The sequence below is a fragment of the Phascolarctos cinereus genome, unplaced genomic scaffold (genome assembly GCF_003287225.1).
Source record: "Phascolarctos cinereus isolate Bilbo 61053 unplaced genomic scaffold, phaCin_HiC Scaffold_5;HRSCAF=322, whole genome shotgun sequence".
NCBI lineage: Eukaryota > Metazoa > Chordata > Mammalia > Diprotodontia > Phascolarctidae > Phascolarctos > Phascolarctos cinereus.
In genome coordinates this window covers 275559255-275571017 of record NW_027555958.1, presented here as the reverse complement: position 1 = coordinate 275571017, position 11763 = coordinate 275559255, and the positions used below count along the sequence as shown (strand labels likewise).

Here is an 11763-nt window from a genome sequence, read left to right as displayed (position 1 = left end):
ATATCACCTCACACATATTAAATTGACTCATATGATAGAAAAGGAAAATGACAAATGCTGTAGAGTGTGACATTTAAAAAGTTCAAGAGACATAGTTTCTGGGTAATTAATCATTTATTAATAATGCTAGCTTTTATTAGTAAAAGCAATGGTCAGCTGGCTGTCTCTCTTTGACCAAAGATGACTCATGGTGGTGGGCTTGCAGTTTATATGCACTTGGAAGAGTGGGGTTTTCTGAGAGTGGCCATCAGCTCTGGTTGGTTAAGAATTAATGAGAGAATGAATATTGCAATGAGAGATGAATCCACTCTAGTGATGGGCTGGGGGATGTAACATTGATTATGTCATTTACTTCTAAATTTCTCAGCCTTGGGCAATCTAATTAAAGAACTCCCCTACCCAAACTGGAGTAGAACACAGTGGGCAGCAATTCACCTAGATAAGATGGTCTAGGTAGGGTAAAATTTTGGCAGAGATTAGTAATGTCCTTCAAAGGCTGGGCTTAAAACAAGGAAATAAGACAAGGAAAAAGCCTGGGTCTCTCCCATAATTGGTTATTAATAATCATTTTTCTCAAGCAGATGTGGAAAAATAAGTACACTAATGTTGGTGGAGCTATGGACCAGTCCAACCATTCTAGAGAAAAATTTGGAACTATACCCAAAACTACAAAACTGTTCATACCCTTTGACCCAGTAATATTAATACTAGGTCTGTACCCCAAAAAAGATTAAAGAAAAAAGAAAAGAACCCATATGTACAAAAATATTTATAGCAGCTCTTTTTGTGGTAGCAAAGAATTGGAAATTAAAGAGATGCCCATTAAGTTGGGGCTGAACAAGTTGAGGTATATGATTATGACAGAATGTTATTGTGCTATAAGAAATGAGGGTGGGGATGATTTCAGAAAAACTTGAGAAGACAAATGAACTGATACAAAGTGAAGTGAGCAGAACTAGGAGAACATTATACACAATAACAGTAACATTGTAATGATAATCAACTACGAAAGACTTAGTTACTATAACCAACACAATGGTCCATGACAATTCCAAAGGACTCATGATAAAAAGTGCTGTCCACCTCCAGAGAGAGAACTAATAGACTCTGAGTGCAGATTGAGGCACATTTAATTTTGTTGCTTCCCCACTCCCACAACCTGGCTAATGTGGAAATGTTCTGCATGACTTTACATATATGGGTGTCACATTTCTTATCTTTTTAATGTGTGGGGGAGGGGTGGAGGAAGGTGGAACATTTAAAACTGAAAATAAAAATAATTTTTTTTAAATGCTAGGGTTTTTCTTCTCTAACTGGGGTTCCAGAGACATATGTGAGAGAATCTTATAGCAGTGGTTTTCATTAATACTCTTTATTTATAAGGAAGGAAATAAGCATTTACTTTGCCAAACACTTTAAAAATATTGTCTCATTTGCAAAGGGTCACATTAGTGTCTAAGGTCACATTTGAATTCAGATCTTCCTAACTCCAGGCTCAGCACTCTACCTACCATGCCATCTAGCTGGCTTTAACCTAGAGGCTCCTAAAATATCAGAGATAGAAAAACCCAGATAAACCAGGACAATTCATCTCTAGGCTAAAGGCTCCCAAAAAACATTATTGTAGCCAGATTCAGATTGCTAGACAAAGGGAGCCTCAAGCAAAATCTCCAAGCAAAAGGTAGGCCATAGAAGTGGGGAACAAAAGAAAGTCTTGTATTGAGTTGTCCAGTAAGAGGAGAAAAGTGGAAAGAATCAGCTTCTCCCCTTTTCTTACTAGGAGGGAGAGAAGGAGGAGGAGAAGTAGGAGGAGGAGAAGATGTCCAGTCAAACTTTGTTCCACAGTGATACCTGATAGTCACACCAACATGTAAGTTCTGATGCTGAAACTAGATTGTAAACTCTTAGAAAGATGAGTCTGAGGACTCTGCATTACTAGCACCTCATACAGAGTGACTACCAGGTAAGTGTTTGTCAATGGTGATAATTTAGTGGTATCTATAAAATATTAAAGACTTAGAGGTTGGTCTCTGGTATGTTACATAGGAAAGATTTGGGGAAGGAAAAAATCAGATGGGATGAGGAAGCATGGAAAAATTGCAGTTGGCAGTAATGGAGGGAGCATTCATAGGGATGAAATAATGGGGAGAAGATTACAAGAGTTTTCATAAATGTAAGAGGGCTTGCCTGAACATACCCATATCTCCTACATAAATGTTGATGGATCAGAAATTAAAGAAGTAATCAAAACTGTAGATTAGTCTGGGAAGGTTTCCTTGAAGAGATTGATTTACAGCTAGATTTTTAAGAAAGAATATACTTAAAACTCAAAATCTTATGGAAGTGAATGTTGAAAACTAAAAATTAATTAATTATTTTTTAGAAAGAAGGAATATAGATTGAAAGGAACTAAAGGCTCTTTACCCAAGTGGAGGCAATATTGTTAGCAAAGCCATCTAATCAGAAAAGAAAGTCTGGGGAGAAAGTGGAGGGTGGGGAAAAGAGTCAAGGGATAATTGATAGCAAAACTGAGCTGGAAAAAAATTTGAAGGATTCATTACATTGATGAGATAGAGTGGGGACTGAGATAAGGGAGGACTCTGGAAATCAATCAATCAATAAACATTTATTAAGTGCCTACTCTGTGCCAGGCACTGAGATTCCATCTCTCAGCCCTGGGCATTCTCTCTGGATGCTTCCCCCATGCCTGGAACCCTTTCCTTCCTCCAATCCAACTATTGATCTCCTTGGCTTCCTCTAAGTCCCATCTAAAAATCATACCTTTCATAGGAAGCCTTCCCCAACCTCTCTTAATTCTAGTGCCTTCCCTCTGTTATTCCCTATTTATGCTAGATATAGTTTGCTTTGTATCTGTTTGTTTACATGTTGTCTCCATTAGATTATAAGCTTCTTGAGGGTAGGGTCTGTCTTTTGCCTCTTTTTGTATCCCCAGTGCCTGGCATGTAGTAGGTGCTTAATAAATGGGTGGGTTTTTTAATTGATTGATTGAGCTAGGTGGGACAGAGGATAGAGAGCTGGATCTGGAGGAGTCAGGTGGACCTGAGTTCAAATCCAGCCTCAGACATTTAGTAGCTGAGTAACTCCGGACAAGTCATTTAATCTCTGTTTGCCTTGGTTTTTTTTTTATTTGAAAAACAGGGATAAGAATAGCACTTAGCTCCTCCTTATTGTGAGGATCAAATAACTTAACAATTGTAAAGCACTTAGAACAGTGCCTGACATGTAATAGACACCATATAAATGTTAGTTATGATTATTATTATTAACAGGTGACTTAGGATGAAGTATAGCATTTATAAAAGCCTAGATCTAAAACTGGAAAGGGACATTCAGCCATTGAGTTCAACCTCCTTTTTACAGTTAAGGAAACAGAGGTCCAGACTTTTGAAATGACTTGTCCAAAGTCACATAATTAGTATCAGATGGGGTTTTCTGCTTTCTGACTCCAGAGCTCTTTCCACTTACCACACACAATAAAACCCTACTGTTCCAATGACAGCTGAGATTTCAGTCATTGAAAATAGGTGCATTTATCTTTTTTATTTTTAAAAGCATTGTTAAAAGGGTTGTGACCCACCCTTCGCCGTGTTGGGTCTTAAAAGGATGCCTGTTTTGTCTTCCACTAGTCCTGGCTCTATTCCACTGGTCTGCTCCCCCATCGTATATAAATTATGAGGATCTCTTTGCAGCCCATGAGACAAAGAAGTGTGTGTTGCAAGTGAAGGGGGGCGCTTTAGAATAAGGTAGAAGAGACAGTGTCCCCAGGGACGGAAGGGGTTGCTCTTTCCTTCCTTGTGCCCCAAGTCGTTGTCTCTAGGCAGCAACCAGACAAATGCTGCCTGGTTTCCGAGATAGATGACTTGCCTAGCCCACGAAGTTGCTACATCCGTGAGGTTTCATGTGGGGAAGCAGAATAGCGCTCCTCCCCTCCCATTCCCAAATTCCCCCTCTCTCCCCACTACCACCACTCCTCCTGCCGGATCACCGGGAGAGAGGCTACGGTGAGTTGACTAGTTGTCTTTCAACTGTCACAGGCATAACAGGGAAGAGGGAAACAACAAGACTGACTGACAGTGACATAGATGAGGCACACCCCTCTCCAGTACCAGCCGCTAGGCTAAGATGAGGGCTGTTTCACAGAATACATTTCCTCTCCTAGGCCCCCAGCGGAGCGTGGAGCGGCTGTCCAGATCTCTAGGAGGGAGGTGGCTGATGGAAGGGCTGAGGAAGAGGTTTTCTTTTAGGTCTGCTGTCAGCTCCCACTCCCTCCCTTTTCTCTGCTTTAATACAGTCAATGAACCAGAAGAGTGAGTTTGAGGAGGGGGAAAGAGAAGAGGGGAGAAACAATAATAATAAAACAGAGGAAGGAGATAAATCGGGACCCGTAAAGGAGGAGGAGGTAGTCGAGGAAGGCAGAGGGGAGAAGAAAACAGAAGTGGGGGGGTAGGGAAGGAAAGAAGGAGGGGGAAACAGGGGACTATAGGGAAAGAAAAGAGAGAGGAGGGGAGGGGAAAAAAGAGAAGAGGAGGGGAGGGAAGAAAAGGAGAGGGGAGGAGCCCCCTGGCCGCCAGCAGTCAGCCAGCCCCGCACGCCCAAGCCTTAGACTCCGAGCATCGGGAGTTTGAGCCCAAGCAGCGCTTGGGGGCTGAGCTGGGAGGGGGCGGTGCTGGAGAAGGGGAGGCAAAGCACGCGGGGCAGCTGAGTTGGTCAAGGGTCCGGAGTGTCGGTCCAGTTGGACGCGGCCTCGAGGAGAAGAGCTTGGTCTCTGCCCTTTTCCCTAGGGCATTGCCGTCGCACCCCCACCCTTAAGCCTCATTCAGTGTTCTTCCCCCGCACGACCTCCTAGCGCCAGGAGAGGGAGGCAGCGTTGCGGGGAGGGGGTTCGGGGCAGACTATGAGGCGCCCACCATGGTGCGATGCGACCGCGGGCTTCAGATGCTGCTGACCACGGCTGGAGCCTTCGCCGCCTTCTCCCTCATGGCCATCGCCATCGGCACCGACTACTGGCTCTACTCCAGCGCGCACATCTGCAACGGGACCAACCTGACCATGGACGAAGGCGGCCCGCCCCGCCAAGGAGCCCGAGGCGACCTCACGCACTCCGGCCTGTGGCGGGTCTGCTGTATCGAAGGTATGTTCCGCCCCGCCCCCCCCTTACATCCCCCCCCTCCCGGGGACAGGGGTGGGGAGGCATAGGGGCCACGAGGAGGCGAGGAGGGGAAGCAGCTACCCCTTGAGCCCTAGGGTGGGATGGAAGAAAGGGCTGAATGGAGCGGTACACAAAGAGGATGGTGCCCCCAAGTGAGCCAAGTCTCTTCGTTGTCCAGATGTGGACCCACCTCTGCTCTCCCAGGTGGACTAAACCTCCCCTTTCTCTATCCACCCCCCTCCATCCTAGATGCGTCCCAGCTATCCTTCTTCCTACCCCCCACCCCTCTCTCTCTCCCTCCCCCCTCCCCCCAAACACACACACCAGCCAGAGGGCTCCCGACGTGGCCAACTCGGGTGGTTCCGAGTGAAGGGGTCGGGGTGAAGGCGAGAAGGGGTGGGGTGGAAGGAAGAAGAAGAGAGGGAGGAAAAAGGGGAGGGGAGGAGGAAAAAAGAGAAAGGGAAGAAGAGAAGGAGGGAGGGGGATAGGGGAAGGGGAGAAGGTTGCTTGGCAACCAGTGTCTGTGCAACTGCTATGGGAACGGGCAATCGTCGGGAGGGGCGGATGGGGACGAGGACGGGGGCCTGGGGAGGCTTGGGGCCTCCGGTCATTCTCTGCTCCAGCCGCTCCCCGGGGCGGGCTCCCGCGCTCCAGGGTGCAGCCAGGCGGGCGGCTAGGAGCTGTGGTGGCAGCGGCACAGGCGGCGGCGACTCTGGTCTCTTCGGGGACTGGACGGGGTGCGGACCAGGTGCTAACCACGGAGCCGCACGTCTACTGGTGTCCTTCGCCACTTCTCAGGGGAGGTTGGGGGGCTCTGTGGGAGGTACCGCCAGACTCCAGAGCTGGGAAGCAAGCGCTCCCGCCCCTTAGCCTCGTGGCCGGACCCAGGGACACTGGGTGACAGTGACCGTGATGGTGGCGGTGGCCACGTCAACTCCCGCCGGTGGTATCAGAGAGAGCAGGCCGTGCCTGGCGGCCCGAATCAGAGACAGTAGCCGTGTCACTAAACCCCGGAAAGCAGCGATAGGCGTGTGTGTAGTCGGTCCTCTGCTTGGGACATGGGTTCTCCAGAAGTCAAAACAAATGCTCATCTCCCCAAGGCTGACACTGAGGCTGGGGCTCCGGTGGCGCACAGCTGAATAAAGAGGGAAGACGGTGAGGTAGGCAGGGGAGAATCCCAGGGTCGCTCCCCTCGTCCCTCCAATGTGCTAGCTGGCCTTCACTACCACTCAGTCTCTGGACCAACTCAGCTGCAGCAACTTGAAAGAAACAGGTGGCTGTTTCCAAACAGCACAGAACGGGACATCCTAGGAAAACATGAAGAGTGAAGCCCGCTCCCTCCAGGAAGGACTGTGGCTTTATCATCCTAAGTATAAGGGCTTTAAATATCACCAGAGAGAATTTTGACAGCCTCTCTAGTCTGTTTCAGAATCTGTGAGATTACTTAGGAAGTTCTGTCCACCTAACCTAAAATTCTCTCTGCAATTTAGGCAAGCCATTCAGCCTTTTAGAGTTGAGGATTGATGGAAAGGTGGGGAAAACAGAAAAAAGACTCATTGGAGAGGCAGCTGTGTGACCTTGGGCCAGTCATTCTCTCTCTCTTTCTGTCTCTGTCTCTCTCTCACTGCCTGTCTCTGTCTCTGTCTCTCTCTCACTGCCTGTCTCTGTCTCTCTGTGTGTCTCTTTGCTTCTCTCTGCCCCTCTCCGTGTCTCTGTGTCTGTTTCTCTGCCTCTCTGTGTATCTGTCTCTGCCTCTGGCCCTCTCTCCCTTTCTCTCTGCCTCTGCACAATGAGAGAATTAGACTAGAACTAGATGATCTCTGTAAGGTCCTGTTCAGCTTTCAATCTAGGGACCTATTATCAGCAATCTAGTCTGGAAAATCCAATAAAGAGGAGACTGATATTGCGAAGTTACTTTCTGTTTCCAACAAACATTTAGTAACGCAGCCTCAGCAGTGGGCCTGACTTTGAATCTCAGGCTCTGCCCCTTATATTTCTTTGACCTGGGGTAAGTAACAACTTCTCTGGGCCTCAGTTTCCTCTTCTGCACAATGAGGAAGTTGAACTAGATGACCTCTAAGGTTCTTCCCAACTCTTAAATCTCTCATGAACCTACACACAGGAGTGTTCAAGGCACTAGATACTGTTTTCCTCTTCAAGGATGATCTAGAGCTGTCAGTTCCAGCTTCTTTATTTTCTCATCTCTAATCCTGTCATCTCCTACTCTTCTCCACCTACTTCTTTTTCCATTCCTCCTCCCTCCCTTTCTCCCCTCCCCCACACCTTACATATTAAGAATGCACTTGGTAACTTGCAGCTTAATGCCAGGGCTAAATGGAGTCATCAGGTAATAATACTAAGTGTGAAATCAAAGACTTGGATAAACAACAAAGCATGTAGATCAGGAGTTTCTCCCCCTCCTTCCTCTCTTTTGAAAAATACCATTCCTTTTATGAAATTGCTCAGCTCTTGAACACCTACTCTTCTAATCCAGAAAAGACACCCACGTCACTACGTACCACGAGCACCTGAGATCCAAACACACGAAATATCCCCATTATCCTCAGACTTTTTAAATACCTTCATGACAAAAACAAATTCCTAAAGTTGTGCTCCCTCCACCACAAACAGAAGGTTACACAGGATCTCAGATGTGGAACTGGAAGAGACATCAGGGACAACCTAAGCCAACCCCAACATCATACAGATGAGGAAACTGAGGCCCAGAGATATTAAGAGATTAAGAAATTACTTGCCCAAGGTCAGTAGGAGTCAGAATTCAAACTCACATCATAGTTTGACCATAGATCATAGGCAGCTGGGCAGCTAGGTAGAGTAGTGGTTAGACTGCTGAACTTGGAACCAGGAAGCCGCATCTTCCTGAGTTCAAATGTGGCCTTGGACACTTACTAACTATGTGACCTTGGGTGAGTCATTTTACCTCTGTTTTCCTCATTTGAAAAATGGGAACAATAACAACACCTACCTCACAGCATTGAGCAGGCACAATGCCTGCTAAATAATAGTCACTATATAAAAGCTTATTCCATTCCAGGTCTTGTAACTGAAGGTTTGGCTCTCTTTTCATTGTACCATGTATGTCAAGCATTAACATACAGTTGAACTCTAACCTACAATTCCCTCTGCTGATAAGAAAATGACCGGTTCTTGAGCTAGGCTAAATCCACTGGTATTCTTCAGCAATATCCGAATCTCATAGCTCACCTTCTACTTAGGGGAAGGAAAGGAATAAGCATTTATGAAGCACCTCCTATGTGCCAGGCACTGTACCAAGCACTTTACAAATATTATCTCATTTGGGAGTATAACATGGATTGTCTTTACAATAACAGAGACTGTGGAGGAAGGGAGCCCCACAAAAATAAAAGATGAAAATGACTGCCATCATCTGGAAAGAAGCCCAATTGGCCTTTCCAGAATGTCATGGTTCATGCCTTTATTCATTTAGGATTGATATGTCCTAGTATTTTGCAGGCAGTTTTGGAGTTTTTTTATGCTTGATGTTCATTGGGACAGTTTTAAGTTGAGGTTAGCAAGATGACAAAGCAAACTCAGAAAAAGAGAATAATGAATTGCCTTTCTGGGCCTTATCCTAGCTAAGTGGGCTGTGCTATGTCTCTGCCACAGAGCCACATCTCTTAGGTCCCAAGAACTAGACTCTGGGAAAAGGAAGTATTTGGTGATCTGAATGTCCATGCAGGTCAGTCGTTTTTGAAATCTCATTTTAGAATTCTTCATTTTCCCTGTGATCACTGGGTTGATAATTTCTGTTACTTCCCAGCAGCTAGATCATCCTTATCTCATAAAGACACATCTAAGACATAGACGTGCCCACAGTCTACAAGAGGCTTTGGCCTGCCTGAAACGTTGATGGTGCCATGAATAAAAACAAATCAGAGTATTAGGGAAAGGGGAAAGAGAAGAGGAGGTCCACCTGAGCTTTTTCTCTTATATTTAACATGGTTTGTGATAACCTGTTTCAAAGATAATGGATCTAAGGCATTAAATCCAAACCAATAATTATTATCATTAAAAAGGCATATTTCTGATTCAGAAATATTGCATGAGGCAGCAAGAGAAAAACCTAACCCTATCACTTTGGCGTTCTTTAGGATTTTCAGGCAGCTTACCAATAGTAGGCTCCATTCTTGGGTTATTTTCACCAGTAGATCCAGCCACCTTCAAAGAGAGTCTGCCATTAAATATATTTAAGGCTCTGGGCAATCTCTCAGGGTTATATTTCAGAGTAATTACAATGAGCAGCACCACTAAGGAATGGAATTAGAGCAAAGGTGGTATGTGAGGTAGGGAAGAGAGAATCATATCCTTCAGGATAACTTTCCCAATACTTTCTAGGTTTCCATTAATTAATGGGCCTCCTTTCTTCCCTTAGGTGAGGATGAGTGCTAAGCTGTGAGGGTATAAAATTTCCTTGTGATAGACCAGCCACATATCCCAGAGGGATGCTTGGGTTTTTCCCAGCTCTGTAGACACTCTCAGATCCTATCAGCTAAGATTCCCTGAATTGTCTTTTTCTTTGTACTGTGCCTGTCCCTCCCCCTACTTCATATTGGCCTGTTTCTCTAAGAACTATGCCTCATATCCTTTGGCATGACACCTAGCATAGTGATGGGCAGGTAAAAGACCATCATCATCAAATATTCATTGAGCACGTACTATGTGGTGCCAGGTGCTGTTCTATATACTAGGAAGATAAGTACAATGAAATAAATAATCCCTACTCACAGTGAGCTTACTTGCTACTGGAGAAATAACAAGTATATACAAAAATATGTACAGCATATATATATATATATATATATATATATATATATATATATATCATATATATATATATAAATGAATAAATATCTACAAAGCAGCTACATACAAGATTGTTTGGGAGAGAAGACACCAACAGTTGAGGAAATCAGTAACAGTTTCATGCAGAAAAAGTTGTATCTTAGAGGAAGAGAGGAACTCTACAAAGTAGGGGTAGAGAAGAGTGCATTCCAGAAAAAGTGGGATAGCCAATGCCAAGGGTTAGATTGTGGGGCGAGGAGTAATGTCCAATGAGATTGGAAAGATAGGTTGTAGGCAGATTGTGAAGGGCTTTACAAATCTAAATGGAAGAATTTATATGGATCCCAGAAGCAATAGGAAGTCACTGGAGTTGATTCAATAGGAGCCTAACATAGTCATCTCTTCATTTAAGAAAAACTACATTGGTAGCAGGGTATACCATGAAGTGGAATGGGGAGAGACTTGAGTCTAGGAGACCAACTATCAAGCAGTTGCAATAATCTAGGTGGGGAGTGATGAGGGTCTGAACTAAGATGGCAGCCATGGGAGTAGAAAGAAGGGGTCAAATGTGAAAGACTGGCATAGGGGTAGAAATGACAAGATTTGGCAACTGTTTGCATACATGGAGTGAGGAAAGAAAGATAGTGAGAAAGAGATGTTTAATTAATATTTAAGTGACTATTATCATCAACAGCCATGACATTAGCGCATAGGATGCCATACAAGGAAAGGACATTGGAGATCATTTAAGCCCAGGCACATAATTTTCCAGAGTAGGCCCGTAAGTGATGTATCTTGCACATATTTCGATACTTCAAGTATCCATAATCTGACTAGTGTGAGATTCTCCCTAACCACACAAATAACACTTCCATGCTTTTATAGATGGTCTTCATGAGTTATACCCCCAAAAGTCACCTTGTACACAACCTTCTGGGGATAAGCCTCTGAATTTAGCCAAGCTGGTCCTTGAATAATAGGTGCAAAATTCCTTCTGGAAGAAAAGTCAAGCCCTTTACAGCCTGGGCATTGACCCTTAGCTCAGCAACTTATGTATATTAGATGCAGGAAAGAGATCTGGGTGTTTGAATCTATGCTCTGCCAATTATGGGCAGCTAGGTGGTGCAGTGGATAGAGCTTATAAGGACCTGATACACCATAGTCTCCCAGATCCTAAGATCCCTATGTTGAGCTTTAGTGGTAGACAGTGCCCAGAACAAACATTTAGGATCATAAGATCATAGCTTTAGGATTAAAAAGGATGTTAAATGTTACTTAGCCCAACCCCATCATTCTACAAATCAGGAAACTGAAACCTGAAGGGGTAAATTGACTTGTGGAAAGTCACTCTAGAAGTAAGTGTAGACTTCAAATACAATATTCTTTCCACTGTACTACACAGCATCTCCAGCTAATAAATGTTCATATTTATTTAAATCAATTTAATTGGATTGCATAAAGCACTAAAAAGAAAACCAAAATGACTGAACAAAGGCTATACACCTAACAAATGGCAGATTTTGTTGGTTTTGTTCAGTCATTTTCAGTCGTGCATGACTCTTTGTGACCCCATTTGGGGTTTTCTTGGCAAAGATACTGGACTGATTTATTTCCTTTTCCATCTCACTTTACAGATGAGAAAAGTGAGGCAAACAGGGTTAAGTGACTTACCCAGGGTCACACAACTAGTAAGTGTCTGAGGCCAGATTTGAACTGAGGAAGACTCCAGGCCCAATTTCACTGACCAAATGTAAAGCCAGGAAAAAGAG

The 11763-nt window shown here is 44.5% G+C and overlaps 1 protein-coding gene across 1 annotated transcript in view; it reads left to right on the top strand.

The window, feature by feature from the left end:
- Window positions 1-3551: 3551 nt before the first annotated feature.
- Window positions 3552-11763, top strand: part of CACNG4 (calcium voltage-gated channel auxiliary subunit gamma 4) — a 119323-nt gene continuing 111111 nt past the window's right edge. Inside the window, exon 1 of the mRNA XM_021000994.2 lies at window positions 3552-5152. Coding sequence (XP_020856653.1) covers window positions 4930-5152 — 223 coding nt within the window. The 5' untranslated portion in view covers window positions 3552-4929. The remainder of the gene's footprint in view (window positions 5153-11763) is intronic.